At 43.9% G+C, this 26,732-nt stretch overlaps 1 protein-coding gene across 1 annotated transcript in view; it reads right to left on the reverse strand.

Moving 5' to 3' along the window:
* The window catches only part of LOC149310141 (neurobeachin-like protein 2), a 79,832-nt gene that overhangs the window by 6,966 nt on the left and 46,134 nt on the right, over positions 1–26,732 (reverse strand). Inside the window, exons 2-4 of the mRNA XM_089534027.1 lie at positions 14,915–15,003; positions 11,769–11,933; positions 1,896–1,977 (exon numbers count right to left, since the gene is read on the reverse strand). Of these exons, the coding sequence (XP_089390153.1) occupies positions 1,896–1,977; positions 11,769–11,933; positions 14,915–15,003 (336 nt within the window). The remainder of the gene's footprint in view (positions 1–1,895; positions 1,978–11,768; positions 11,934–14,914; positions 15,004–26,732) is intronic.

A 26,732-nucleotide genomic window follows, 5' to 3' on the forward strand; every position in this document is an offset into this window, starting at 1 on the left:
CATGGCAGGGGAAAAGAAAAAGTATGCGGCAGGGCTGAGACCATTGCTGGTCCACATGGATTCTTTTCTGTACTGATTCAGTGCACAGTAATGCACAGGCTAAGTCCAATCCAGGAAATATAAGCCTGCAGTAGACTCAGAAAACCTTTATTCAATAAGCAGAATAGATCACAGTGCATAGTTGTTGTCAGGACTGAAAAGTTTTTTCCCACTATCCAGCATACTTAGGAGTTCAAACAGTTCACCTGTTGCAAAAGCATTCATCCCATTTGTCAGTAACTCCAAACACGTTCTATTCAAAGGTCTCACCCCTCTTCCCCCCCCCCTCAAGGTACAGCTTCCCACAAGAACAACTTTACTGATTTACAGCTCAAACTTCCTTCCCACTCATCTGCTCCTTATCCCAGGCTGCGGATACTCGAGAGCCAGCATGGTGTAGTGGTTCTTGCCTTTGACTATGGCTTTGGAGACCAGGGTTCAAATCCCTGCTCTGCCATGGAAACCCCTTTGGATGACCTTGGGTAAGTCACACTCTCTCAGCCTCAGAGGGAGGCAAAGGCAAACCCTCTGAACAAATCTTGCCAAGAAAATCCCAGGGTAGGATCACCATAAATTGGAAATCACTTGAGAGCACACAACAACAAGAAGAGATCCGAAGGGCCACCCAGTCCAACTCCCTCCCATGCAGGAAGACATAATAGAAGCACTCCCAACAGACGGCCCCAGTCCTGTTTAACAATCTCCAAAGACAGAGACTCTACAACCCTTTAAGGCAGCATTTGCCACTGTCAAACAGCTCTTACAATCAGGAAGTTCTTCCTAATGTTTACATGGAACCTCTTTTCCTGTAGCTTCCAACCACTGTTCTGGGTCCTATTCTCTGGAGCAGCAGAAAACAAGGTTTCTCCATCTTCAATATGACATCATTTCAAATAGTTAAACATGGCTATCATGTCATGCATCCTTCCACTATTTTTATCACCCTCCTCTGGATACGCTCCAGCTTCTGAACATCCTTTCTGAATTGTGGTGCCCAGAACAGGACACAATAAAGCCAGGTGACTATGGTCTCACCAAAGCAAAATATAGAGTAGGGCTATTATTTCCATCAATTTAGTAAACACTATATTCCTACTAATGCAGCCTAGAATTGCACTGGCTTTCTTAGCTGCCACATCACATTGCTGACTCACGTTCAGGCTGTGGTTCACTCAGATTCCTAGGTCCCTTTTGCATGTACTGCCGTCAAGCCAGGTGTCACCCATCCTATATCTGTGTATTTCATTTTGAACTGAACAGATAAGTACATCCCCTTCTTTAGGGTCTCCTGACTCAATGGGTCCAACCAATACATCATGAGGTTTACACTGGCAGTCGCTGGCCTGTGCAATGCCTCCCCACCAACACCTCAAACTCTGCCCAAGCTTTGGTCTCTTCCTCTGTATCATATCTATTAGATCTCCAGCTCCCTTTGGGCAGGGTGAGAGAAACTGCAATGGGTCCCGAGGTCAGTTTTCTGCCCTGGTGGGTTGACAAAAAAATGAAATGGAAAAAGACACCCAAAGCAAAGGAGTAGGAAGGAAATGCCCGATTTTGCAAAACTGGTATATTTTGACATTAAAGAGAATTGGGAATGGGTGCGTGTGACCTATTTAAAAGGTAAATGGTCACTATTTGAGGCTTCCAGGAGTGGCAGTTCACTCTCTGAGTCTGGGGGAACTGAAGGCAGAAAAAAATTGAGGAGTCCAGATGTGGTCCCAACACAACCCATCCCTTCTGGAAAGGCTCAGAGATGAACAAATGAGCACCTCTCTTCCAACTCTTTGCTACTCCATCACTCCTAGGAATGTGAAGCATGCAGCCCGTCTACACAGGCGTGAGAAGTTTGTACTAACCTTGTTTGAACAAGCAGAGAGCAAATTGATCAGCTCACGAACAAACGCCGGGCGCCGGTCAGCTTGGACGTTTTCTAGATTCCTGCAAAGAAGAAGAAGTGAGAGACACAGCAATGAGAAAGAGTCTCCCTTTGAAGCAATTGTCAGAAGGGGTGGGGGAAAGGCAGGCACAAGGTCCTTTGTCACTTGCGAGACAGAGGCCCAAGATGGTTAATTTCTTGACACGAATAGCAATGTATCACAAAAGAAAAGATAATGGTGATATTTATTATGTATGAAGGAGCTCAGTACTAGCCATTTTTACCATAATGAACTCGGTGAGGGCTGGATCAGAGTAGGTAAAGAGGAGGGGCAGCCGCTGTCCTGTCATCCTTCAGAAGCAGAAATTTGCATATAAATGAGTTCCTGAATGTGGAGACAGGGCATAAAAATTCCTGGCTATTGCAGCTTCAAGCGAGAAAGGAGCTGTTCTAGCCATCACGGTTTTGGAGAAGCACTAATGCGTTTCTTGTCCTCCAGTAATCTGAAGATGAGGGCTGTCCATTGGCACAGTCTGAGTCTCTCTTTTCCAGAATTACAAAATCCAAAATATTCCAAAATTGTCCACATGCCTGGCAGAGGAAGTGACACTTTTGCTTTCTGATGATTCAATGTGCACAATGTGCATTTGTTTCATGTACAAAATTATTTTCAAAAAATTGTATAAATATTTTACATCCAACAAGGCTGAATCTCCCTCGTCTGGAACTCCAAAATCTGAAATACTACAAAATCATCCACATGGGACAGTGGCTGGGACAGTGGCACTTTTGCTTTCTGATGGTTCAGCATACACAAATTTTGTTTCATCCACACATTTATTAAGCATATTGAGTGCAAAATTACTTTCAGGCTCTGTGTATAAAGTACATACGATTCATGTTTAGACGTGGGTCCCATCTCGGAGATAACTCATTATGTAGCTATAAATATTCCAAAATTTGAAAAAATTCCCAAATCAAAAGCACTTCTGGTCCCAAATATTTTGGATAAAGGAGACCCAACCAGTACTTCAGCTACATTCTCAGTGCAATGCCCTCCAACATTTTAAATTTTTGTTCCATCTAAAAATTTGGCTGAAGATTATGAAGAACCTGAAAGTTCACATAAAACCTAAAAATCTTAATCAAGGTATTTATCAACATCAGGCTCCCTTTTTACTCGCAGATCGCATGGCTACTTCTCTGTTTTTGTTTGATGTGAAATAGGTTCATGCAAGATTAAGCCTGTCAAAAATGAGCAAGTCAATTTCTCCATGGGCTCAGCCTGCTTCTCAAGGGAAATTATTTGACTGTGTGTATTAATATCATTGACAAACACACCCATGGAAGACAAATTGGTACAGCAAGCAAGATGCTATATTAAGTACAAGTTCAGTGCATCTAGCATTATGAAAATGCACAAAATTAGAAAATTATTAGTGTTACTTTACCAATAAAAAAAAGATGGGGCAGGTTAGAATATAATGTCTCTCTCCAACCTCTCCCCAAACAGCAACCAATTTATAATACTTAAGCTTAATAAGGAAACTATTCAAAATCCCCCCAAGAAAACCCCCTGCCATGCCAGCCTGAAAATTCCCACCCTTGAATTTCAGAAACACCCAACTGGCCCACCTGCTTTTCTCGCACACAGGGAATTCCCCAGTGGCTCAATTCAATGCTTTCCTCCGCCTCAACACACTGTCTTCCATGATTTCTTAGCCAAGGAAACCTCAGTCATCCTAGGGTTGCCAACTTTTCTCTGGCAGGGTCACAATACCTTTAAGAGTAGCTTTACAAGCAATAATCCAGCAAATGATGTTCAGCCCACCAGAAAAGGTTGCTGAAGCCTGGTGAGAACCCCTCATGGGCAAAGCTTAACTACCAAAATTGTGTGGTGGGCTGAGTAAACCTTTCATCCATATTTCATCCTTCTGCAACCTCCAATTCATTCCATTAACTCCAAAATAGAGATGTGCACACCCCACGCATCTTGCTGTTATGTGCCTTCACATCTTTCCAAAGTGATGCTGACGATAAGATGGGTTTTTCTTGGCAAGGTTTCTTCAGAGGGTGGTTGCAATGCCTTTCCTCTGGAGGTTGAGAGAGTGTGACTTGCCCAAGGTCACCCAGTGAGTTTCTGTGAGTGGCTGGGGATTTGAACCCTGGTTTCCAGAGTCCTAGTCCAATGTTCAAACCACTACACCACACTGGCTCTTCCATCTCATAATAAAATGCACAAATTTGATCAGAAATATGGGATATTGTGCCACATATCTATTTTTGTTGCTAATTTTGTGTGCCTTCAAATCATTTCCGACTTATGGCTACCCAAAGGCGACCCTATCATCATGTTTTCTTGGCAAATTTCTTCAGAGGGGGTTTCCTATGGCTATCCTCTGAGGCTGAGAGAGTGTACTTGCCCACAGTCACCCAATGGGTTTCATGGCTGAACTGGGATTCAAACCCTGGTCTCCACAGTCATAGTACAGTACTCAAACCACTATGCCATGCCCTTCCACAAAACTAACCCTTGCCATGGGGAGCCCCTGAACCTGCTTCTGGACTGCCCTTCCAGGGGAAAGGGGTGAACTGTTTCTCCTGGACCCATTCAGGAGTGACCCCAACAGCCTGAGTATTTCTGTTGCAACAGTTCAGAGCAGGCAGGAACCTCAGTCTAGCTTGGAAAAGCATAGAGGGGAAGTGAATCTGTTTCTTCACTTCACACTACATAGTTTCCCATGTACCTCCAGAAAGATTTGGGGAGGGAAAAGGAAGAGACACAACTGGTCATCACCCCAGCCTTTTCTGGGAAACCTTTAGCGAAGCCTCCTCCTTCTGAACAAACAAGCTGTAGCTTTTTGGCATCACCACACAGTTGTCTCTGTATCCATGGCACAGTTCCAGACAGCGGACCCTCTGTGCCGCTCCAGCAAATGGGATTTTTTTCTTGCTGTGTGTACCGGGAGTGTATGTGCATCTGGGGCAGAGGCAAAGGGCATCCTAAGGGAGAATTTTCCAAAAGAGGCAGGCAGGCACCCCCCTCCCCTGGTCTCCAGTCTTGCTTCGGCAGCTTCCTGACCACATCATTAATAAGGGCTATTCCTGCCAGACTTCTCCCCACCCCCAGCATCCACAATTTCAATTTTAGGCCCTTGTGGTGGTTGGTAACTGTGCGAGAGAAGCAATTATCAGCTGGGGCCTTATCTCTCACTCACAGACCACAGGCCTCACAGGAAGCAAGCGAGAACAAGGCTTTTTCCTGCTCCATCAGTGGTCCAAGAATAACTCTCTCTATGTGTATATGTGTATGTGTGTTAAAGGGCCCCAGGGAACCATGCTGACACCATCTCGGTGTTTCAGATGGACGGAGGTGATGGTCACCGTGCGTGTATGGTTGGAGAAAGGAAAAGAGAGCTGAATAGCAAAATGACAGGCTTATTGGCATGGTGGTGAGAGAGACGTCCAGGCTTTTCAAAGCCTGTCCGGTGGCCAAAAGTGGCAAGAAGCCAGAAATGATCAATTAGGGGCTGTGGAGAGAGCTGGACAGTGTGACTCTTGTTTCATGGCCCCAACCTCCCCAAGAGAAGAGAGAGAGAGGAGAGGGCAAACAGGGTCAGTGTATGTTTGGGACCCACCGGCGTCACCTTTGAGGTTTGGTTTGCAAGTTTTGCAGGACTGGGAGCAATGAGCAGGATGGAGGCACAAGGGCAACGTGGCTCAGGCCTCTCAGTGTCCAGCGTAGCTCTCTGTTAGCAGTCATCCAACAATCAGTCCCATTTTAAGAGAAAAGACAGAATATAAATCAAATAAATGATAATACATAAACACACCCCACATCTTACTGATTTTAAAAGAGGGCAACAGCTCAGAGATTCAGAACAGAAGCGGGCGGCTGGGGAATTCTGGAGAGCTACTATACAAAAAAAAATTGGAATTTGTAAACTCTATTAATAATAATGCCCAAGGAGGATCTATACAAATTCAGCCTAGACAATGGGGAAATCGGAGCAGGAAAAGAGTTCCTATACCTTGGAGTAAACATTGATCAGAACAGAGACTTCAGTCAAGAAATCAGAAGAAGACTAAGAATGGGGAGGCCAGCGACGAAAGAACTAGAAAAGATCATGAAGAGTAAAGGTATACAACTGAGCATGGAAGTTAAAATTGTCCAGGCCACTGTATTCCCTATTACCATGTATGGATGTGAGAGCTGGGCAGTCAAGAAAGAAGATAAGAACAAAATCAATTTATTCAAGATGTGGTGCTGGAGAAGAGTGCTAAGGATACCATGGATGTCCACAAAGACAAACAAATGGGTCCAAGAACAAATCAAGCCTGAAATCTCTCTGGCAGCCAAGATGATCACACTGAGGCTGTCAAAGTTTGGTCACATCGTGAAAAGGCACAGATCACTGGAAAATACAATAATGCTAGGAGAGGTGGAGGGCTGTAGAAGTGAGGAAGGCCCCATGCTAGATGGATGGCCTCTATTAAAGATGTCGGGGACATGAATCTGCAAGACCTAAACAGAGCGGTGGAGGATAAGGAGTCATGAAGTCAGGGTTGACTCAAGGGCGGTTATCAACAAGTACAGAGCACTGACATGGCATGCAGAAGGACTACAGCATGTCCGCCAACATTTCACAGATGAAAACTGGGGCATGGGTGGCCAAGCCATATCAGAGTGCAGTCAAGATGGCAAAACTTATTAATGAAGAAGAATGCACAAGCTAGGAGGAGCAGAAGCAGTTTGCCTTTGCCTGAACCTACAGGGAAGGGAGGTCAAGATTCCTTCTCCTCCTCTCCTCTCTCCCCTTTAGAGTTAATTGAGGGCAACCTTTTGCGCTTCGAATTCAGTTTGCAGCAGTTGAAGTAAGCTGAGGGTAAAGGAGGAAAATGGGAGAAGGAGAAAGAAACTGGGACATTTTAGGACAGCTGAAAAAGTGGGACGGCAGAGAACTAATTGGGGTTGTCCCTGCCAAATCAGGGTAATTCGAAGGTATGCTACATGATAGGTTCACTTTAGGGTCTCCATAAATTGGAAACAACTTGAAGGCAAACAGCAGCAGCAGCAACAACAACAACAACAACAACAACATGCTACAGTTCTGTCCCCAGGCTTTTGAATTGAATTGTCAGATACAGTAGTAGTAGTAAGCGTTGGTGTTTTCCTCTAAAGCTCCAGAAAGCTGCACATCTAGGTCTCTAAAGGGATAGTCTTCTCCCATACCAGGGGTGGTCAACCTGTGCTACCCAAATATTGTTGGACTGCAGCTCCCATCATCTCAACCATTGGCTATACCCTTTGGGTGTATAGGTTGCTATGAGTTGCCCATGCTTCCCATATACTGAGGCCACAGTCAATGAGACTTGGTTTTTTTCAGCTGCTGTGCAGTTAAAAAAGGGTGCCATGTCAATCTGGATCAATTCATATCACATTCATATATAATTTCTGATGAACATATGTGACATTATACAAAGCCATCTTACTCTTCTTGGAGAATGAATCATGGTTTAAAAAAAGCTAACTTATCTCAAGATGATTTCCCACTAAAAAGATAAAAATTTCTAATGCCAGTCCTGTAATACTACATTTTTTAAAATAAAATTCTAAACAGGCTTCCTCGACCTGGCACCTGCCAAAAGCGTCTGGACTGGAACTCCCATCACCCCCAGCCAACATGCCAGTGATGGGTGCTACAGTCCTAATTCATCTGGCATTCCCCAGACCAGGGGCGGGGGGAGGCTGGTTCATAGCATCTTTATCCTGTTTCCCCTTTCAAGCGGTTGAGAAAGATGTTTTGACCTCAGTGGAAGATTCCAACGAAAAGACCTCCCGTATCCAAACCCAATGAACCTGCTGCCTCCAACAAATGAAAATTCTCTCCCCTATCCACCACTGCCATTGGCAATTGCTTCGCTTGGCTGTATTGAGAAAGCTCTATGGTTTCTCATTTTAAAGTGAGGGGTCAAAGGCACTGGTTCCAGCTGGCCATGTCAGGATGGATATGTATTTTTCCTGCCTGCCTCTTGAAAAGCAATGGCCACAGGTGGCCCTAATGCCCCTCTTTTGGGTACACCCACGACCCAAAACAACCTGGGGAAGGATGTTGGAATAGTGATAAAATCATTCAACTTATTATTATTATTATTATTATTATAATATACAGGAAATTTTTAAGCAGCAAAGTACTGCAGTGGAGGAAAGGCGATGTACTAAAAATGCAATAAACAAGCCAAGCTGCATTAAAATGTGCCCGCTTAAAAGCAAATTTCAAGCTAGAAACAATTAGTAAATAAAACACACTGTGCCGATGCTAATCTTCCCCTTGCATATTTCAGTCTGCTGCGTTAACGTTAAAAGGAAAAAAGCTAACCATGTTTTCTAATGAGTCTCTATCTAGAAAGGTCCAGTTCCCCCCCCCCTTTCTTTTTTGGGCATCACAAAAGAAAAATGGCTGGCCTTAGGCGCAACAGGGCAGAACTAGGTATACATTCCTGGTCATGCATGAGTTTTATAGGAACATTTCTTCTCAGGCTCAGTCGGCCTAAAGTGGGGATTATCGGAACGATAACTGGATCTTGCATGGAAAGATTTCAAGGATTCAGTACACCTGTGTATGGCTCTAAGCCTTTACATATGGTAGCAGAGCTGCATAAGCAGCTATGAACTTAAAACCAGGATGGAAGACCACAATCCACACTCAGGCAAGAGGGCTTCTTTTCTGCCCACAGTCATCCATACCATCCAACTGCCCTGATTTGGAAGAGACCCAATTAATCCTCTGTCATCCTACTTTTTCAGCTGTGTTAAAATGTTCCGGTTTCTCTTTCTTCCTCCCACTTTTCTCCTTCATCTTCCACTTACTTCAATTGCTGCAAACTGAGCTCAAAGTGCAAAAGTAGTCTGCACTCCATTAACTTGAGGGCAGGGGAAAGAAGAAGAGAAGGCAGTCTTGCCCTTCCCAGTCTTATCAGGCAAAAGCAAGCTGCCGCAGCCCCTCCTAAATTATCTATTTATCCTCATTAACAGCTTTTGTCATCTCGACCACAGTCTGATGTTGCTTGGCCACATGTCTCAGTTGTCATCCATGAAATGCTGCAGGGTATGAGTTATCCAGCATGGCTGAGACAACCACTTGACATTTCTGGGGCAGAGGAGGGACAAACAGCATGGTTAATGGTTTGAGCATTGGAGGAGGACTCTGGAGGCTAGGATTCAAATCCCACTCAGTCATGGAACTCACTGGGTGACCTTGGGCAAGTCACACTCTCTCAGTCTCAGAGGATGGCAACAGCAAACCCCCTCTGAAGGAACTTGCCAAGAAAACACAGTGACAAGTTTGCCTTAGACCTAAATTGGAAACGACTTGAAGGCACACACGACAACAAATAGTACATGCAGACTGAACAGAAGAATTAACACCACTACTGTGGCCTCCACTGCTTCGCCTGGGACAACAGGAAAGAGATCCAGCTCTAACTCAGCAGGAGAGGGCTTAGGGCAAGAGCAGCAGGAGAAGGGTATTTTTAAGAGATTAAGGTCATGGATGTGCTCAAAATGGCGGTGGATTGGTTCCCATGGAAACAGAAGCCACAGAGACCCAGCGCAAAGCAACGCCGCCAAGTTTGATAGAGTCATAGAACAATAAAGGAGAGGAGAGGAGAGGAGAGGAGAGTGTGTGTGTGTGTGTGTGTGTGTGTGTGTGTGTGTGTGTGTGGAGAGAGAAAATAGCCTCTCATCATAACCCAGACAGGTCTATAGGAAAGGGAAAAAGAGGAATTCCTTGAGGAATTAGGAGAGCAGAGATTGTTTACATGCCTTCCCTCCCCACATGGCTCCACCACATCAACAAGAGCTGCTTTCCAAAATGTACATCTATTCAGGACTATGAGCCATGACCTTTTTTTTGCCTCCAGAGACCACTAACTAACATCACAGCAAACAGCCCTAAGCAGAAAACTGCTCTCTTCACACGTATCCCTTCTTCGCTCAGGAAAAAGCGCTCGGTCCTGCATTTTCTGAATGTAAGTCAAAACCCCGCTGTCCGCACCACCCGTTCCCAAAGCGGGCTGAACACCCACGGGGAGTCCACACGGCATAGCATCAAGCCACGCTGTCAGGTTAATTTATTTGTCACCTCCCCACCATGCATGTGCACTGTCACACAAACACATCACCTGCAACCTCCAGATCTCTTCCGGCGAGCCTACCCCTCAGACCTGCTTTAACAGCTTAAGATGATACCTCACTCAGAACTTGATGAGGAATCAGATTTTGATATTGCACATGTACAGGTATTTTAATGTGTTTTTAAATTTTGCTTTGTATAATGAGAATGTATTTTAACTATGTGTAACTTTATATATGTGCTGTTCTCCCGCCTCGATCCATAGGGAGAGGCGGGATATATAAATAAAAATTATTATTATTATTATTATTATTATTATTATTATTAAGTACCTCCAATGTCCTACCCATATGCCATCCCATTGGATGTGCGCACCTTTGATCAGCCACACCATTGCATGTGTGATCCATTGGTGGTTTAGGGCATCAGTGCACTGAGTGATACATTGGCAAAGCACCATCATGGAAGCCCCCACACATGTCCCCTTCAACCCTCTTCATCCCATGCCCCCTTGTTGGACTGTCTGGTTTTTATACATTGTAATTACATCCACTGGATTTGTCGCACTTTCACTGTTTTGCTTTACCAGATCCCTGCACTGATGCTGGACCGTTGACATGCAGTCACAAAGGACGCACATTTTCTGTGCTAAACTGGAATATCCTGGCTTCTTCTTGCTCCAGATTTTACCTGAGCATAGCTTTGTTGCAGTTTCCACCCACTTTCATGGCATGCAGTGTCTAAATGCCCTGCTGTCAAAGTGGCTGGAAGCCACTTTATTTTACTTGTGTGTTTCACACACACACCCACTGTACAATCTCCATCCCTGGTATAAAAACACCTGCAGATGAGGGAGATTATCAGACTAGGGCCAATTCCACAACAATCGCACTACTGGAAGAGCATTGTAGCAATCGATATTTTCACACAGTCGGGCGATAATGACACTATAAAAATGAAAGAGAAATGAAACTGCGTTCCACACACATCCATTCGTGTATTGTTAGTATATCATTATTGCACATTTCACACATGCTCTATTTTGGAACTACTGCGCATGTCTGAAAATCATGGTACCATCCCGAACACAACAAAATAAAATGTATATATTTCACAAAATTATTTTTATCCAGTTGAAACAAAATTGTGCCCTTCACCTCGAAATAAGCAAGAAATCCACTCCAAAAACAAACCTAGCAATGAGAACAAATTGCCTGTACCGAAATGCAATCTGGGAAAAGGTCCCGGATTCCTCCAAGATAGTGCGAATTGAACTTTATTGGCTTCTGCACCTTCGCAATAGCATAACTGAAGTGCTATGGGCAAACCATTCGTGGGGTTTCCACATTATTGACAGGAGAAGCACTGTATGAGCGTGACGTCGTATGAAAATCATCATGCAATTGCGCGATCATGATGGGATCATTACGTTTTTCTCCTATTTCTTAACCCCGTGTGATAATCTCTGTAATGTTCACAACATCAAACAATTTTCTTTATAAAATTCTTGTTGTTTCCTCCACATCCTCTAATTTTTGCTTCTGTCATTTTGGGGGGTTTGCAGGATTTTTTGTGGGGTCTTTTTGGCTACTATGTAGTCTGATCAAGAGTTCTAAACAATCCAAAAGCGTGCATATTTTGGAACCCAAAGATGAAGTTTTCTCTGAGCCAGGCTCAAAACTGAAACGCAAACCAACAGCAAGAAAACTGACACATACCTGCAAATGATGATGAAGAACTTGACAAGCAAGAGGGTCTGGTTGAGGCCTGCCTCAGCCACCTCTTGATGAGAGATCTGGGATACGCAGTACGTCAACTGCTGGGTGAGGACATGGAGCACGTCGCGGGGGAGCAGAGGGATCTCGGAGACAGAGTCTTCTGGCCTGGGCAGGGGGAATAAAGAAGTTATATACCATATGTACTCAACTATAAGTCGACCTTGTGTATAAGTCGAGGGTAGGCTTTAGGGCCAAAATTATGGATTTTGATATGACCCGTGGACAAGTGGAGGGTAAAACCTAGAGACATGTAATGAAAGTTCCAATTTTATACTGGGTTAAAATAAACTGACCTGGGCTGCTTTGACACCCCTTTAACTTCCATGGCTCAGTGCTATGCAATTCTGGGAATTGTAGTTTTGTGAGACATTTCGCCTTCTCTGTCAGAGATCTCTGGGGCCACAATAAACTACCATTCCAATAATCTCATAGCATTGAGCCATGGCACTTAAAGTGGTGTCAACCTGGATTGTTGTAATATACAAAATGATAACATACAAAACAGTCATCAAATTTGTTTTACAAATCTATATATTTACAATTGACTTCCCACATTCGTCCGGTTTGTATAAACCTTTGTCATTTAAACCTTATCCATTTCTTACTCCTGCACTTAAGCATTGGTAGCCGTTCTTCTTCCACAATTGGTATGAGTTTGTTGTTTAAGCTACTAGTAGGTTTATCTAGTTCAAGCATACCTATTAATTTCTTTTACAAAGTTTTTAACTGACTTCATCCATTAGCTACTTTGGGTCTGTTTCTGGGAGGAAGGCGGCTATATATATATATATATATATATATATATATTCCTCTAAAATAAAATTGGAAACAACAGGCTCAAAATCGGATGAGTTTCTGATCTTTTTAATCAGTCTGGAGGTGCCCAGAGAAGTACATTTGTGTCTCTTGCATCTGTACATGGAGATGCAGGAAGAGAAGAGGCAAGAAACTCTACCACAGATGGATCTTGCTGGGCAGTTATTGCATCAAGCGCTCCTGTTTAGTAACCTGGGAGTGTGGAAATCAATGCCTATTCTGTGCTAACTGCAAGAAGAGAACAAGAGGGGGAGAAGAGAGTGAGGGAAGAGAGAAAGAGAGAGAGCTAAAGAAAAGGGGGAAAGGGAAGAAGAGATGGTTCAGGGGGGAAGCCTGAGGGCAAGGGGTTTTTGCAAGTAGTGCTTTAATGGTTCCCAAGTGACCCATGCCACCAAGCATACCTCTCCATGCAAAAAGGGCATGTAGGAACCACAGTCGTGCTTGTTTGCAAGTTCAGTGGCATTTTGTTACTAGGCCAGTCCACTTATTGGGCAAACAGCAGACCTTCCCAAATGTTGATCATACATAATTTTTGTGGGTTTTTCAGGCCATGTGGCCATGTTCTAGAAGAGTTTGTTTCTGACATTTCACCAGCATCTCTGGCTGGCATCTTCAGAGAATGCTGGCGAAAGGTCAGAAACAAACTCTTCTAGAACATGGTCACATAGCCTGAAAAACCTACAAAAAACTATGGATGCCGCCCATGAGAGCCTTTGACTTCACCCTGATGATACACATGGCATCAAGACACAAACGCTGTTTCCCTGGCTGTGTTTTGATACCAGTTTACTGGAGAAGGTACCCCAGACAGATGCTCCAAGTGGGTGGGAAGGTTTGTCTTTTAATTAACCCAATGTAAAGTAACATAATATTAGGAGAAATGTGCTAGGCATGCAATGACTTTTAAAGTGTTAAAGAGTCGAGCGTGGGAAAATGACTTTTTATTACTGCTACTCTTAGAAGAGTAATGCTGGAAGTTGTTGACTAAAAAGTAACTTTGCCAAGCTCTGCCACAGAGTTAATAATAATAATAATAATAATAATAATAATAATAATAATACTTTATATCCTGCTTTTCTGCCAAAATTGGGACCCAAAGTGGCTTACAGTCAAAAAGCATAGTACAATTAAAAACATAACCAAAGTGACAATTAAAATGGAATTAAATTATTCCAATATTAAAACGGATCATTTGTTTAAAAATAGAATACACCGAAAAAAAGATAAAAGCACTTAAAAACCACACACTTTAAAACTAGACACAAAGCCCATGATTGCAGCCACAGCAGATGACTTTGTAAAGCCCCATTTATTTCATAGAATAAGGAGTTGAAATAATGTGGCCCACCAGGTGTTGCTTAGACTACAGATCCCAACATCCGTTGCCACTGGCTGGGTACGGTGGCTGGGGCTGGTGGGAGTTGTGCTTTGGCAACATCTGGAAAACTGTACGATTCCCACCCCATTACAGAAGCAGAGTTACACGCCAAGGCAGAAACGTTTTGGAATTTGGAGGTCTTTCACTTGAAGACTGCATTGTGGTTGTTGTGTTTTGGAGAAGTGGTTTTAAGACATGAGAAGGACTGCTTTTAGCAGGAAGCCAGAAACTGTTCTGTTCTTCTAGAACAGGAATGGGAAAAGTATAGCCTCTGGTCTATATGTGAGGTACACAATTTAATAATCTTAGTAACATTTTCACACAAAAGTAGCACATTATGGGTATCTTTATTATTCACACATTGAATCTCCCTTGTCCAAAATTCTTGGGACCAGAAGTGTTTTGGATTACAGATTTCCTGTGTTTGCATGTATGGTTATCATGAGATATTGTGGAGATGGGACCCAAGCCTAAACAGAAATTCATTTACATTTCACATATGCCTTATACATGTAGCCTGGAGGCAATTTTATATGGTACTTTTAATAATTTTGTGCATGCACCAAAGTCTGTGTATATCGAGCCATCAAAAAGCAAAGATATTACTATCTTGGCCACACATAAAAATGGTTTTGGTTTTGGGGTGTTTCAGATATTAGAATTCTGGATAAGGGAGAGTTGACCTGTATTACTTTGGTGCTTTAGATGGCGAGCCATAGAAAAGATATACGCTCTATATGCTATTCCACACAAGAACAGAAATCAGACCATTTCCATTCATTTCCTAAGCCTCTCATCTCATACTCAGGTGTCAGAAAGCTACTTCCATTCCCTAAGCTCCCATGCGTCCATTTGATGCGCCCACTGCCAGCCACGCAGGAGAAACATTTACCTTCTTGGTTCCAGTGAATGCACAGCGATGATCTTCTCAAAATTGGTGACAAACGCTTCCAGCCATTGCTGTAGGTATGCCAAGTCTTTCTGGAAAAGAGCAGATAAAGTAGTGATTAGAGAGCGTAGTCCCTTTCATCCGTATTTTGCCATACTGCATTAGATCTCCAAGTGTGTCACATCAGCCATGGCTGCAACTGGGGAAGGAAGGCAGTTGTGGCTGCAGAACATACAACAGGAAAATTTATCCCAAATTATGTGAATATGCAACATGGATATTGGTCCTTTTGAGTGAGCATTTGGAGAGACGGAGATGGATCCAGTCTAACAAAATTCCACATTTTCACTGCAAAGTTGAAACCTCTGAATATTCAGTACAAACCTAATTCTAATTGTCACCTCCATTTCTATAGTTGTCGCCGCCATCTCAGTTTACCCTTGACTATACCTGCTCAACAAATCAACCTGTTAATAGTTTTTTCCTTCCTCTTTGAAAGGAGGGCTTGCACAACTTAGGTGGATATTCTGCCTTGCAAAATTTTGGTCATCGTCCCAACATAAATTTCTCCAACCTTCAAGGAAGAGTCAAATTCGGAACAGAATCGTCCAATCAGTCTTGCGGAAGGAATTGCGGCTATTACACACTGTCAGTTAGGACAGCTCCTGAATGCATTCTATTACACATACACAAAACTTTTAATACAGTCCGGCTTTATTACAGCTTCCAGAAAACTTGCAACTTGCTACTCCGTCAAAGGTACTCTCCTAGAACTCTGTTTATGGTTATATTTCTTTTTCAAATCCAACAACCATCCTTCATCCACAAGGGATCCCTGAGCAGTATGCATTAATCTTGGAAAATGCTTGCCAACCAAGGCTTCTCTTTAACCCTTTACAACCATTTGCTATTAGAGCAACGAGGCTTCAGGCAGTATGGGTATCTTGAATGCCTCTAGAGTTGGCTGCATCTGTACTGCAGAATTAATGCGGTTTGACACTGCTTTAACTGCCATGGTTCAATGCTATGGAATTCTGGGATTTGTAGTTTGTTGGGGCACTAGAACTCTCTGAGAGAGAAGGCTAAATATTTCACAAAACTACAAATCCCAGGATTCCATAGCAGTGAGCCAGGGCAGTTAAAGCAGTGTCAAACTGCATTAATTCTGCAGTGCTAATGCAGTCTAAGTAGCTAAATAGTTAAGTAGCTGATCTAGAATCCAATTGCAGCAGTGTGTGCTCTCCTAAAACAGGCAAAGTTACTAGCAGTAGCAATAGCAAATACATTTCTATACTGCTTCATAGTGAACAAAGCATTCCGTAAGCAGTTCACAATGCGTAAACCAATTGCCCCCAACATGCTGGGCACTCATTTTACCGATCTACAAAAGGATGGACAGAAGCTCCCTCCACAATCTCTTACTGAGCCTGTGTAAACAGCAAAACACACATAAAAGAGGATAAAGGTGCCTCACCAGCTACCCTCAATATGCTCAAGAAGCATAGGAGTATATGTTTTGGCCATCAAAATGAAAACCATAAGACCATATGTATATTGGTACTTTTGACCAGTTTGCTAAATCATGTTGAACTGCTCTTGTAGTGTAGGAACCTATTCCCTTTCCGCCTCTGGTGCCAAGTTTTCTCATACAGAAGTGATGCCCAAGAATATATCTTTAAGTCTGTCTGTCTCTCTTCAGGTCACCTGTCGACTTGAGACCCCATGAATTTTTTGTAGGGTTTTATTTTATTGGGTCCCACAACAAACTCCATTTCCCAGAATCCCATAGCCTTCAGCCAGGGCTGTCAAAGCGGTGCCAAACCAGGTTATTTCTCCAGTGTGGATGCAGCCAACCTGTGCTGGATGGGAATACTTTCTAAGGAATCAAGCGCATAGTGCTATTTTTGCTCTTACATGGAGCTTTGCCCCTCGAAACTGACTTGATAATGGGAGCCAAGAGCACTTTTTACCATTTAGGTTGCTCTGCAACTGCATCCTTTCTTGGTGTGATCCATGCCCTAACTGCTTCCAAATTAAATCGGAGTGATGGGGCAGCTTTTACTGAATGTCAGGGAATTTCAACTGGGTCAGAAGCGCATGATATCAGAGAACTGGTCGGGGAACACAGTCTGGAACATGGAAGTGCTAATCCCGCAGCAGCCTCTTTGGCTCAGTTTCTAGAGCAAGGATGGAAAGAACATCAGCAAATTCTCTCATCCTTGATGAGAAAAGCAGATTATAATTTTGCAAAAATTGTCAACTGCTGTGAGATATTTTTATTTATTTATTTTTCCTCACCAGCAAAAACAAATGCTGCACTTTTTTCCAGGTTTTGTTTGGTTTGGTTTTTTGCCTCCTCCAAAGCCCTAAAGTATGGAAAACCTAAAATACAAACCCTATAATCTCACCCAAAAGGAATAACATTTTTTAAAAAAAATTACATTCTCATGTGCAGGCGCAAAATAAAGGTTTACATCCATGTTTTAGACACAAGCTGCCGTCTTTGACCTTTTAGGCCTTCAACAGCCTGGTCCTAGGAATATGCAGCAAGACAGGGATGGGGAATGGCCTTGCCTTCCAGATGTTGCTGAATCAAGACGTTCATAATCTGAACACTAGTGATGCTGGTTACACCCCAATGAACCAACCCATATGTTACACTCCTCCTGGAAGACTCTATGGGCTTTTGTTGTTAACTGTATGGCAACCCTATGAAGAAAAGACCTCCAAGCCACTCTATCCTCAACAGCCCTGCTCAGGTCTAGCAGACTCAGGGCAGCTGTGACTCCCTTATTGGAGTCTATGCATCTGGAATGTGGTCTCCTTCTTTTGCTCCTGCCCTTTACTTTACCAAGCATTACTGCCTTTTCTAATGAGTCATGTCTTCTCATCATGTGTCCAAAGTATGACAGCCTCGGTTGAGCTATCTTGGCTTCTAGGGAGAATCACAGAGTTGGAAGAGACTCCAAGAGCCATCCAACTCAGCCCTCTTCTGCCATGCAGGAAGGCACCATGGAAGTACTCCTGATGGGTGGCCATCCAGCTTCTGTGTACAAATCTCTAAGGGATACCATCACCCTCCCATTGCTGAACAGCTCTTACTGTCAGGAAAATCTTCCTAATATTTAGGCGGAATCTCTTTTCCTGTAGTTTGAATTCATTGTTCTGTATCCTAGTCTCTGGAGCTGCAGAAAACAACCTTTCTCCATCTTCAGGGTGGGAATTCAGGCTTGACCTGCTCTAGGATCTCCCCCTGGCTAAACAAGGTCTTTTCTGCAATGGGACCAAAGCTGCAGCCCTCCCTTCCATAGGGATAATGGCTTTATTTCTTTCCTGACAGGTCAAGCAAATCCTTTCCCAGGCACCTTTTGGGATACTTCACCTATTCAGAAATGCTGCTTTCAATTATGTTTTATATCCAGAGACCGTGTATAAAAAACTTAATAGGCTGAGAGGGTGTTTTCCTCATTAGCCTGCTAAATGGTCTAGTAATCTGAGTTTCCATGGTCCAAAACACACTGCAGAAATAATCCAGTTTGAGACCGCTTTAACTTGCCTCACTCAGTGCTAGGGAATCCTGGGAATTGTAGTTCTGAGAGACATATAGCCTTCTCCATCAGAGAGCTCTAGTGCCACAACAAACTACAATTCCCAGAATTGAGCCAGGGCAGTTAAAGCAGTCTCAAACTGGATTATTTCTGCATTGCGTTTTGGACACAGGATTACTGTACAAAGGAATCTCCCTGTTCCAAATCAGCATCGAAATGTAGGACACTAGCATGCTTTCTGAGAGCAAGCGTGGCCCAATGGTTTGAGTGTTGGACTAGGACACTTAAGAGATCAGGGTTCAAATCAAGAATCCTCTTGCAGGAAGCGTACAGGTGCACTCAACATCTTATAGCGAGCCAATGTGGTCCAGTGCTTTGACTGTTGGACTAGGACTCTGGGAGACCAGGGTTCAAAGCCCCACTCTCTCAGCCTCAGAGAAAGGCAAAAGCAAGCCCCCTCTGAACAAACATTGCCAAGAAAACCCTGTGATAGATTTGCTCTATGGTGGCAGTAAGTCAAGATGGGCTTGAAGGGATGCAACTGCAAACAAAGCATGCTTTCTTTCGAAGAAGCTGACAGAGAGACAGCCAGCCTTGAATCCCTTGAATCAAAGTGCACCTCTGCTGGCAGCTTCTTTGACAGGAAGCATGCTTGACTAACCTTTAAAAAAGCTCTCCTAAGTGGAATGCCATGCTCTCCCCTCCTCCCTGGGATTCCTATGGTGACAATGACAATTGTTAGATAGCAGACTATTTTAGGCTTCCCCTTTCCTTTAGGTGTTCAGGAAAGGGGATAACATCAAAAGGTAACACATAAACACCAGATGAGCAAAGGTGAGGAGGCAACACTTTTCTCCTTCATAGAATCCTAGAGTTGGAAAAGACCCCTTTGTACTGGAAACTTCAACTAGTGCAAATATGGCAGCCAGGCTGCTCCCATATAATCCTCCCCGCACCCTCAGGTCCTCTGGGAGGAATTTATTGCAGCCTTTAAAGACCAGACTAACTGCTCCCTCCCAGAGGGCCTTCTCTGCAATTGCTCCCAAACTATGGAATGGACGGACGGATGGACAAGATCCGTCAAATTGCCAGCTTAGACAGCTTTAAGAAAGCTGTCAAGACGGAGCTCTTCCGGCAGGCCTTTCCTGAATAAAAGTGCCCGGCCACAGAATGACTGCCCCCTACATCATGTATTAGCCCACCGCTCTGTTCTTGTTATATTTTTTATTGTGTTTTTAATAGATATTTTAATCTCCAATTTTAATTGTAACATGTTTAATCCTGTTTTAAGGGGGGGAATTTGGGAAATAATGATGTGAATGTGGATATTTTAATGTGTTGTGAGCCGCTTTGATTGTCTCGTCACAGAAAAGCGGGATAAAAATAAAAGTTTTATTTATTTATTTATTGTCATGCAGGAACTCTCAATCAAAGCATCCCCAACAGATGGCCATTCAGCCTCTGTTTAAAGACCTCCAAAGGAAACTCCATCACCCTCCAAAGGAGTGTCTACTGTCAAAGAGCTCTTACTGTCAGGATGCTCTTCCTAACGTTGAGGTGGAATCTCTTGCATCCATTGTTCCGGATCCTATTCTCTGGAGCAGCAGAAAACAAGCTAGCTCCATTCTCAATGACCCTCCTTCAAATACTTATACAGGACCATCATGTCACCTCTTAACCATCTCTTCCCCAGGCTAAATATACCCATCTCCCTAAAGACTTTATCACGCTGGGGCTAATTATGGGATTAAAGAGAGATTAAAGTGCATTTAAAGCATCCCGCAAGTAAAGCAAAAATGGTGAATAATTGTGCAAATGATTATTACACACAATTGGGCAAATAGAGTGATATCGAAAATCCATTGTCGCTGAAATTCCAAAAGTAAAAAGATGTGTGTTAATGCTTCTTTGTGACCATTTTAATGGTGGGTTTTGTGTGACATCATGTGAACTCGTGATGCGTAATTATGCGATTTTTCTAAGATAGTCACAGAATAAACTCCCAATCTCCTTCGTGGGATAAACTCCTCATATGGCTTTTTGGTCACCAGACCCTTTGCCATTTTGCCTCCTTTGGAGATGCTCCACTTTCTCAATGTCCTTTTTGAATTGTGGTGCTCAGAACTGATCATAGTATTCCAGGTGGGGCCTGACTAAAGCAGAATAAAGTGGCACTATTACTTCCCTTGATCTAGACACTATACTTCGATTGATGCAGCCCAGAAACACATTGGCCTTACAGACCCCGACTCCTTCGACTTGCCAAAAAGTCACCTTAGCTGGGTACGCTTGGTCCTGACACCTCTACTGTTGTTGCTCATCATCCTTAAACGGACTCTGACCCATGGAGGCCCTATGAATGAGAGACTTCTGAGTCCCTTTATCTTCAACCACCCTTCTCAGCTTTTTCAGATTCATGGCTGTGGCTTTCTGGTTGAGTCTATCCACCTGGAATACGGTCTCCCTCTTCTTGTTGAAAGAAAATCCCACAGGAACCTATCCCAAGATAGGTTCGCCTTAAGGTTGTCATAAATTAGAAAAGGCTTGAAGGCACACAACAACAAAAATCTGTCCCCTGAGACATTTTACGCTCAGGAGAAGCCTTTTAAAATGACTTCTGCTCACTTTGTGTTGTTTAAACATAAGGTCTTTTCTGGGCTTAACATGACCACAGATCCCTCTAAAAACATGGCAAAAAGAAGGCAAAAATGACCAGGGCTCCCCTAAAAACCTGGCAAAAATAGGGCATTTGTGGGCAAAATATTTGGGGGATTTTTTCAGCAGGGGACAGCAATCCAAGGTCTTCTGGGGGTGGCTTAATGCAGCGTCCTAAACTTCAATAATTTTCCTCCCTTACTTTGTACCTCCTTCTGAAGTTCTCCATAACTACAGAAATACCCCCCCCAAAAAAAAAAAACCTCCAGACAAGCAGGATTTGGAAATGGGGGCTGCAGCATCCCAAGAATATCAGCTTTAAAAAAGAACAAAAACACATTTCAAAGTTGTAGGATATAGGTTGAGGTCGTTTTCTCCCAACCATATCGTTTCCCCCCTCTAGAGAAACATTTAGCGCTGGGAAATGCTGACCCTGCTTAAATTGTGTGCTTCAGGTGTGCTGATGACAGTGAGTGGGAACTGAACACAGCAGGGCTTGCAGTCATTTGGTGAACCGCTCACTGGGTGCCCCTGAGAAGCCAGGAAACATTCTTCCTCTGATACTTCTCCAGTCTGATCAGGAGTCAGACAGTGCAGAAGATGATCCCCTTCTCTTGGCCATAGGATACCAGGGAAATAGAGGTGTGCGGCTGGAAGTTATCGGAAGGGAAAGGCTAATTGGTGCTCAATAAGATTGTCGTCCAATATCTGCTATTCTAAAACGCTTAGCTCCCTTGGAAAGCATTTGAGACTGCAATTGATGGTGGGGGAGAAATGTGATTTCTGCAGCCATTGTGTGCCAGTTAGACAGGCAGCATTTTTCAAGTATATACCCTGTTTCTCATATTTTCTCACAACAGAGACAGACAGATGGAGAGAACTCAGCTCTTCAACAGACACAAAAATGTACACTTGTCCCTCCACATTTGCAGCTTTGACTTTTGCAGATTTGATTATTCACTGATTTTTTAAATATATTCTCTGTAGGAATATCTAGATCCTCCAGCGCAACTCTGTGGTCAGTTTTAATCAAAAGTCACAACTGAAGGACCTAGAGATTCCTAAAGAGAACCTCCAGCGCAATTCTACAGTCAACCTCTGGCAGATGTTGACCACGGAGTTGCACTGGAGGACCTACTACTAGAGAGGTGTTCCCTCAGGTAAAAACATAGTGTTTTTGTCACTTGTGTTTTTTCCACATCCACGGGAGTCCTGTGCCCCTAACTCCAGTGAATGTGGAGGGACAAGTGTATTCTCAAACAGAAAAGGAGTATCTAATCAGAGTTTGGGCAAGATTTTCTTTCTTTCTTTTCCTTTCTTTCTTTTTTGAGTACAACTTCAAAGCAGCATCTACACTGCAATTTAATGCGGTTTTCATAGAATCACGGGTGCGTTACAGACTGCCTGAAAACGGCAGTCTGCCACCGCCGCCGGTTGCTGTGTCCGGGAACCGCAGCGGTCAAACCATGCGGTTCCCGGACACAACAAAAAGAAGCTGCAAAAAGCAGCTTCTTTTTGCACCCTGGAAGTGGCACCACAAGTGGCCAATGGCGCACTCGTGACATCACTTCTGTTGCGGGACATGCGGGCGCTACACGTCCATGACGTCAAGATGGCAGCGCCCGTGGAGAATGGGCGCCACCATTTTGTATGTCCAGAGGATGTACTAGGGTTGGGGGCGTGCGTAAAGGATGACCTTTCCTAACCCTAGTACGTACTGGGGACATACTTTACACCCGTGCGGAACAGGCCATAGAGTTGGAAGAGACTGCAAGGGCCATCCAGTCCAAACTCCTGCCATGCAGGAATTCACAATCAAAGCATCCTCAACTGATGGCCATTCAGTCTCTGCTTAAAGACCTCCAAAGGAGGAGACTCCACTACACTCCGAGGGAGTTTGTTCCACTGCCAAACAGCCCTTACTGTCAGGAAGTTCCTCCTAATGTTGAGGTGGAATCACTTTTTCTGTAGCTCCATCCATTGTTCTGGATCCTATTCTCTGGAGCAGCAGAAAACAAGCTTGTTCCATCCACAATGTGACACCCCTTCAAATACTTAAAAAGGGCTATCACCGTCTCTTCTCCAGGCTAAATATACAATCCACCCTTGCCATACTTGAGGGATCCATTCTGGAACCCACCCATCCCCCGTGTAAGGCAAATTTTGCATATGCTGGAGTCCTATTTAATTGAATGGCGGCACGTTCCCATTTCTAGGTTCTCCAGCACAACTCTATGGTCAATATCTGGCAGAGTGGAGGACCTAGAGATTACTAGAGAGAACACATTCATCAAAACTGCAAATAATTAAAGCCGCAAAAGTCAAAGCTGCAAATGTGGAGGGACAACTGTTTGTATTGAATATTTTCAAGAATTGGATGCTTGCATAAAGAATCCATGGCTATGGAGGGCCAGCTGTACTATAGCCTATGATGCAGATGGCAGGGTGGCAACAGCGGTGCTTTCTTTAAAGTGATTTCGTGAAACCCATGGCACAGGTGACATTTGAATTGGGGGCTTCCCTGCTTTGGGCTGCTATGCGTCACTAATTATATGCCTTGCTGGATTAAATCACCTGGAGTACTCTTCAACCCCAAGAGTGACCAAGTGGATGTTTCTAGGAAACTCACATCAGGGCAAAGTCCAACATTTATCATCTCTGGACATAGAAATTCAAAGATTAGCAAGAATCGTTTGGCCTTTTTGGTCCATCATTCAGCTTCAAAGAACAGCTAGTTGGACTCTGGGAGCTGTAGTTCAAAACAATAACTTGCCCAAGCTTTGACTTTGACACAGTGTTAATTCTACCTGGCTAAGCCCAGCAGAAGAGCAAGCAGACATATCCTTTGGCGTTTGTATATGCTCTCTGGGAAATCCAAGCTAATAAGTTTTCCCAGAATTATGGATGCAGGTGCTGAAAGACCTGGTGGGTCCTCCCTCCCCACGGCATTTTTCAGGCATGGCATGCTGTCCTCCGTTCTGTGGCTTTGCAGCCAGTGACCTTCAACCAACACGCTTGCCGAAAACAAGAGTTAACACTCCAGGCTAATCTTTTGTTGGCAAACACTAGGGAACGGGGCAGTAGCACGGAGCCAGGTTCCCTTGCTATTTACAGCTAAAATCCAAACAAGAGATAAGGATATGATTTATTTTAAAAGGCAAGGGGATAGTGAGCATGGTAAGACCAGCAGAAAGTGGTGGTGCTTGTCATGTGCCTTCAAGTTGTTTCTGACTTACAGTGATCCTATGGTGAGCCTCTCATGGGGTTGTCTTTGCAGAATTTGTTCAGGAGAGGTTAGCCATTGCCTTCCCCTGAGGCTGAGAGAGTGAAACTTGCCCAAAGTCAACCTAATAGATTCCATGGCTGAGCTGGGAATCGAACCCTGGTCACTGGAGTCATCATTGAATACTCAAACCACTACGCCACACTGCTTCTCACCAACCAAAAGCCTTTCTCCTAAAGATCCTAAAATGTATGCAGGCTCACATAGCATATGCAGTCCTTCCAGCAGACCTCAGCTTGCTCTGTGTTTTAATCCCTGCCAAACCAACAACTCCCTTGCCACCGACATAAACCGAGCGGCAAATATACAAGCATCTCCATTATCCGAGCAGCTAGAATGATGTTTGTCAACATGCACCAAGTCCCTTTCGTTTTCAGAGGCTTTCACTGCCACCAGGGCAACACAATTGAGATTTCCCGTCACAAACAAGACACTGACACGGATGAGGGGCCATGCAGAGCTCATGGGCAGATTTGCATGCGGAAGGTGCCTGGGGACTTGCTCCCAGTCAGAGCTGACTACATGGGGCAACATAAACCAGGGGTTTTGCAGAATGTTTTAACAAAGTATTCGTACATCCAGGATATTCAACAGATATCCAGGAGAAAGGAGCTCCAAGATTCAACCTGGTAAGATTTCTTCATCCAATAATGGTTATCCAGATATTAGGGTCTTTTTCATACAATACAGATACAGCACTTTGATACCACTAACTGCCATGCCTCCATCCACTTCAATGCTGGATTTGTAGTTTTATGGTGTATTTAGACGTCTCTGACAGAGAGCTCTAGTGCTCCACCAGACTGAAAATCCCAGGACTCCACAGGTTCATAGAAGGAAGGATGTCAAACCGTTAACCTGAGTCTGGGCTTAATAGTGAAATGAACATCTGAGCTGTATATCTCTAAACATGTGCAAAGTACATTCTACATAGGTTAAATCTGCAGCGTGGCAGCCACACCACTTGGTTAATACAATGCCCTAAACAGAGCAGACCTATGGAGCTGAAGAGGTGATGGTTCCCCCTGGACCATGTCCAGAACTTGGAAACATTATTTTTTTTACTACAGATTCCCAGAATCTTTCAGTGAACATAGCCAGAAGCCATCCTGACTGGGAAGATATTGGGGGTTAGAGTGCCCACCCTCAAAAACAGAACTTTTCAAACATCTGACCATTTAGTATATATGGCCCAGAAATTATTGTTGCGATATGCCTTCAACTCAACTTGATCCAATGGAATCTTGGATGATCCTGTTGGGAGAATTTTCTCGGCCTGCATTTTTGAAAGGAGGTTTAGCATTGCCTTTCGCTTAGACTCAGCAAAAGTGTGAGTCCAAGGCCACCCAGCGGGTTTCCATGGCTGAGCAAGGATTTGAACTCTGGTTTCAGCGTCTAGCACTCAACTCCACTACACCAAGCAGGCTCATCGGATTTATTCATAGGATGTTTAGCATTGCCTTCCTCTTAGGTCAAGAGACGGTGATTTGCCCAAGGTCACTCACTGAATTCTAGACTACTGGAGTTGAAAGGGACACCCAAAGGCAATCCAGTCCAACCCCATTCTGCCATGCAGGAAGACACCATCAAAGCCCTCCCTGCCACAGATGGCCACCCAGCCTCTGTTTAAAAACCTCCAAAGGAGAAGACTCCATCACTCTCCAAGGCAGCATCTTCCACTGTCAAAAGCCCTTACTGTCAGGAAGTTCTTCCTAATGTTGAGCTGGTATTTCTTTTCCTGCAGCTTGAATCCATTGCTCCATGACCTCGTCTCTGGAGCAGCAGAAAACAAGCTTGCTCCATCCCCAGTTTGACATCCCTTCAAATGTTTAAACATGGCTGTCATGTCACCTCTTACACTTCTCTTCCCCAAGCTAAATATACCCAGGTCCTTAAGTTGCTCCTCAGAGGGTTTGGTGGTTTCCAGACCTTCCCAGACTTAGTAGGTTTCCATGGCTGAGTAGGGACTGAAACCCTTGTTTCCCAGAGTCCTAATCCAGCATACAAACAACTACTCCACATTAGTGCAGAAAGGCAAGGCAAACATTCATTAAAGGCATCCAAGGCATAGAAAGCTTATTTCCTTGGTGCGTTTCTATGCTTCCGTCTTGTGACAACACCTCAAGACAGCAACACTCCCTGCTTGCCCAGAGGTTCACATCCCAGCAGAGCTAAACCCCACACCAAGAGTGAGAGGAGCAGACTTCTTATCTGGTTCTTTCAGCAGATGTTATGCATAAAGGTAATTTTGCAAAGGATTACCTGGCAGGGCAAGGTGCAGAACTTCGAAGAACTACCCAAGCACTCCATCATCAACCTGCGCAGGAGGGCTACA

Source organism: Sceloporus occidentalis, unplaced genomic scaffold (genome assembly GCF_023333645.1).
Source record: "Sceloporus occidentalis isolate IW3139 unplaced genomic scaffold, rSceOcc1.0.p SCAF_7, whole genome shotgun sequence".
Lineage (NCBI taxonomy): Eukaryota > Metazoa > Chordata > Lepidosauria > Squamata > Phrynosomatidae > Sceloporus > Sceloporus occidentalis.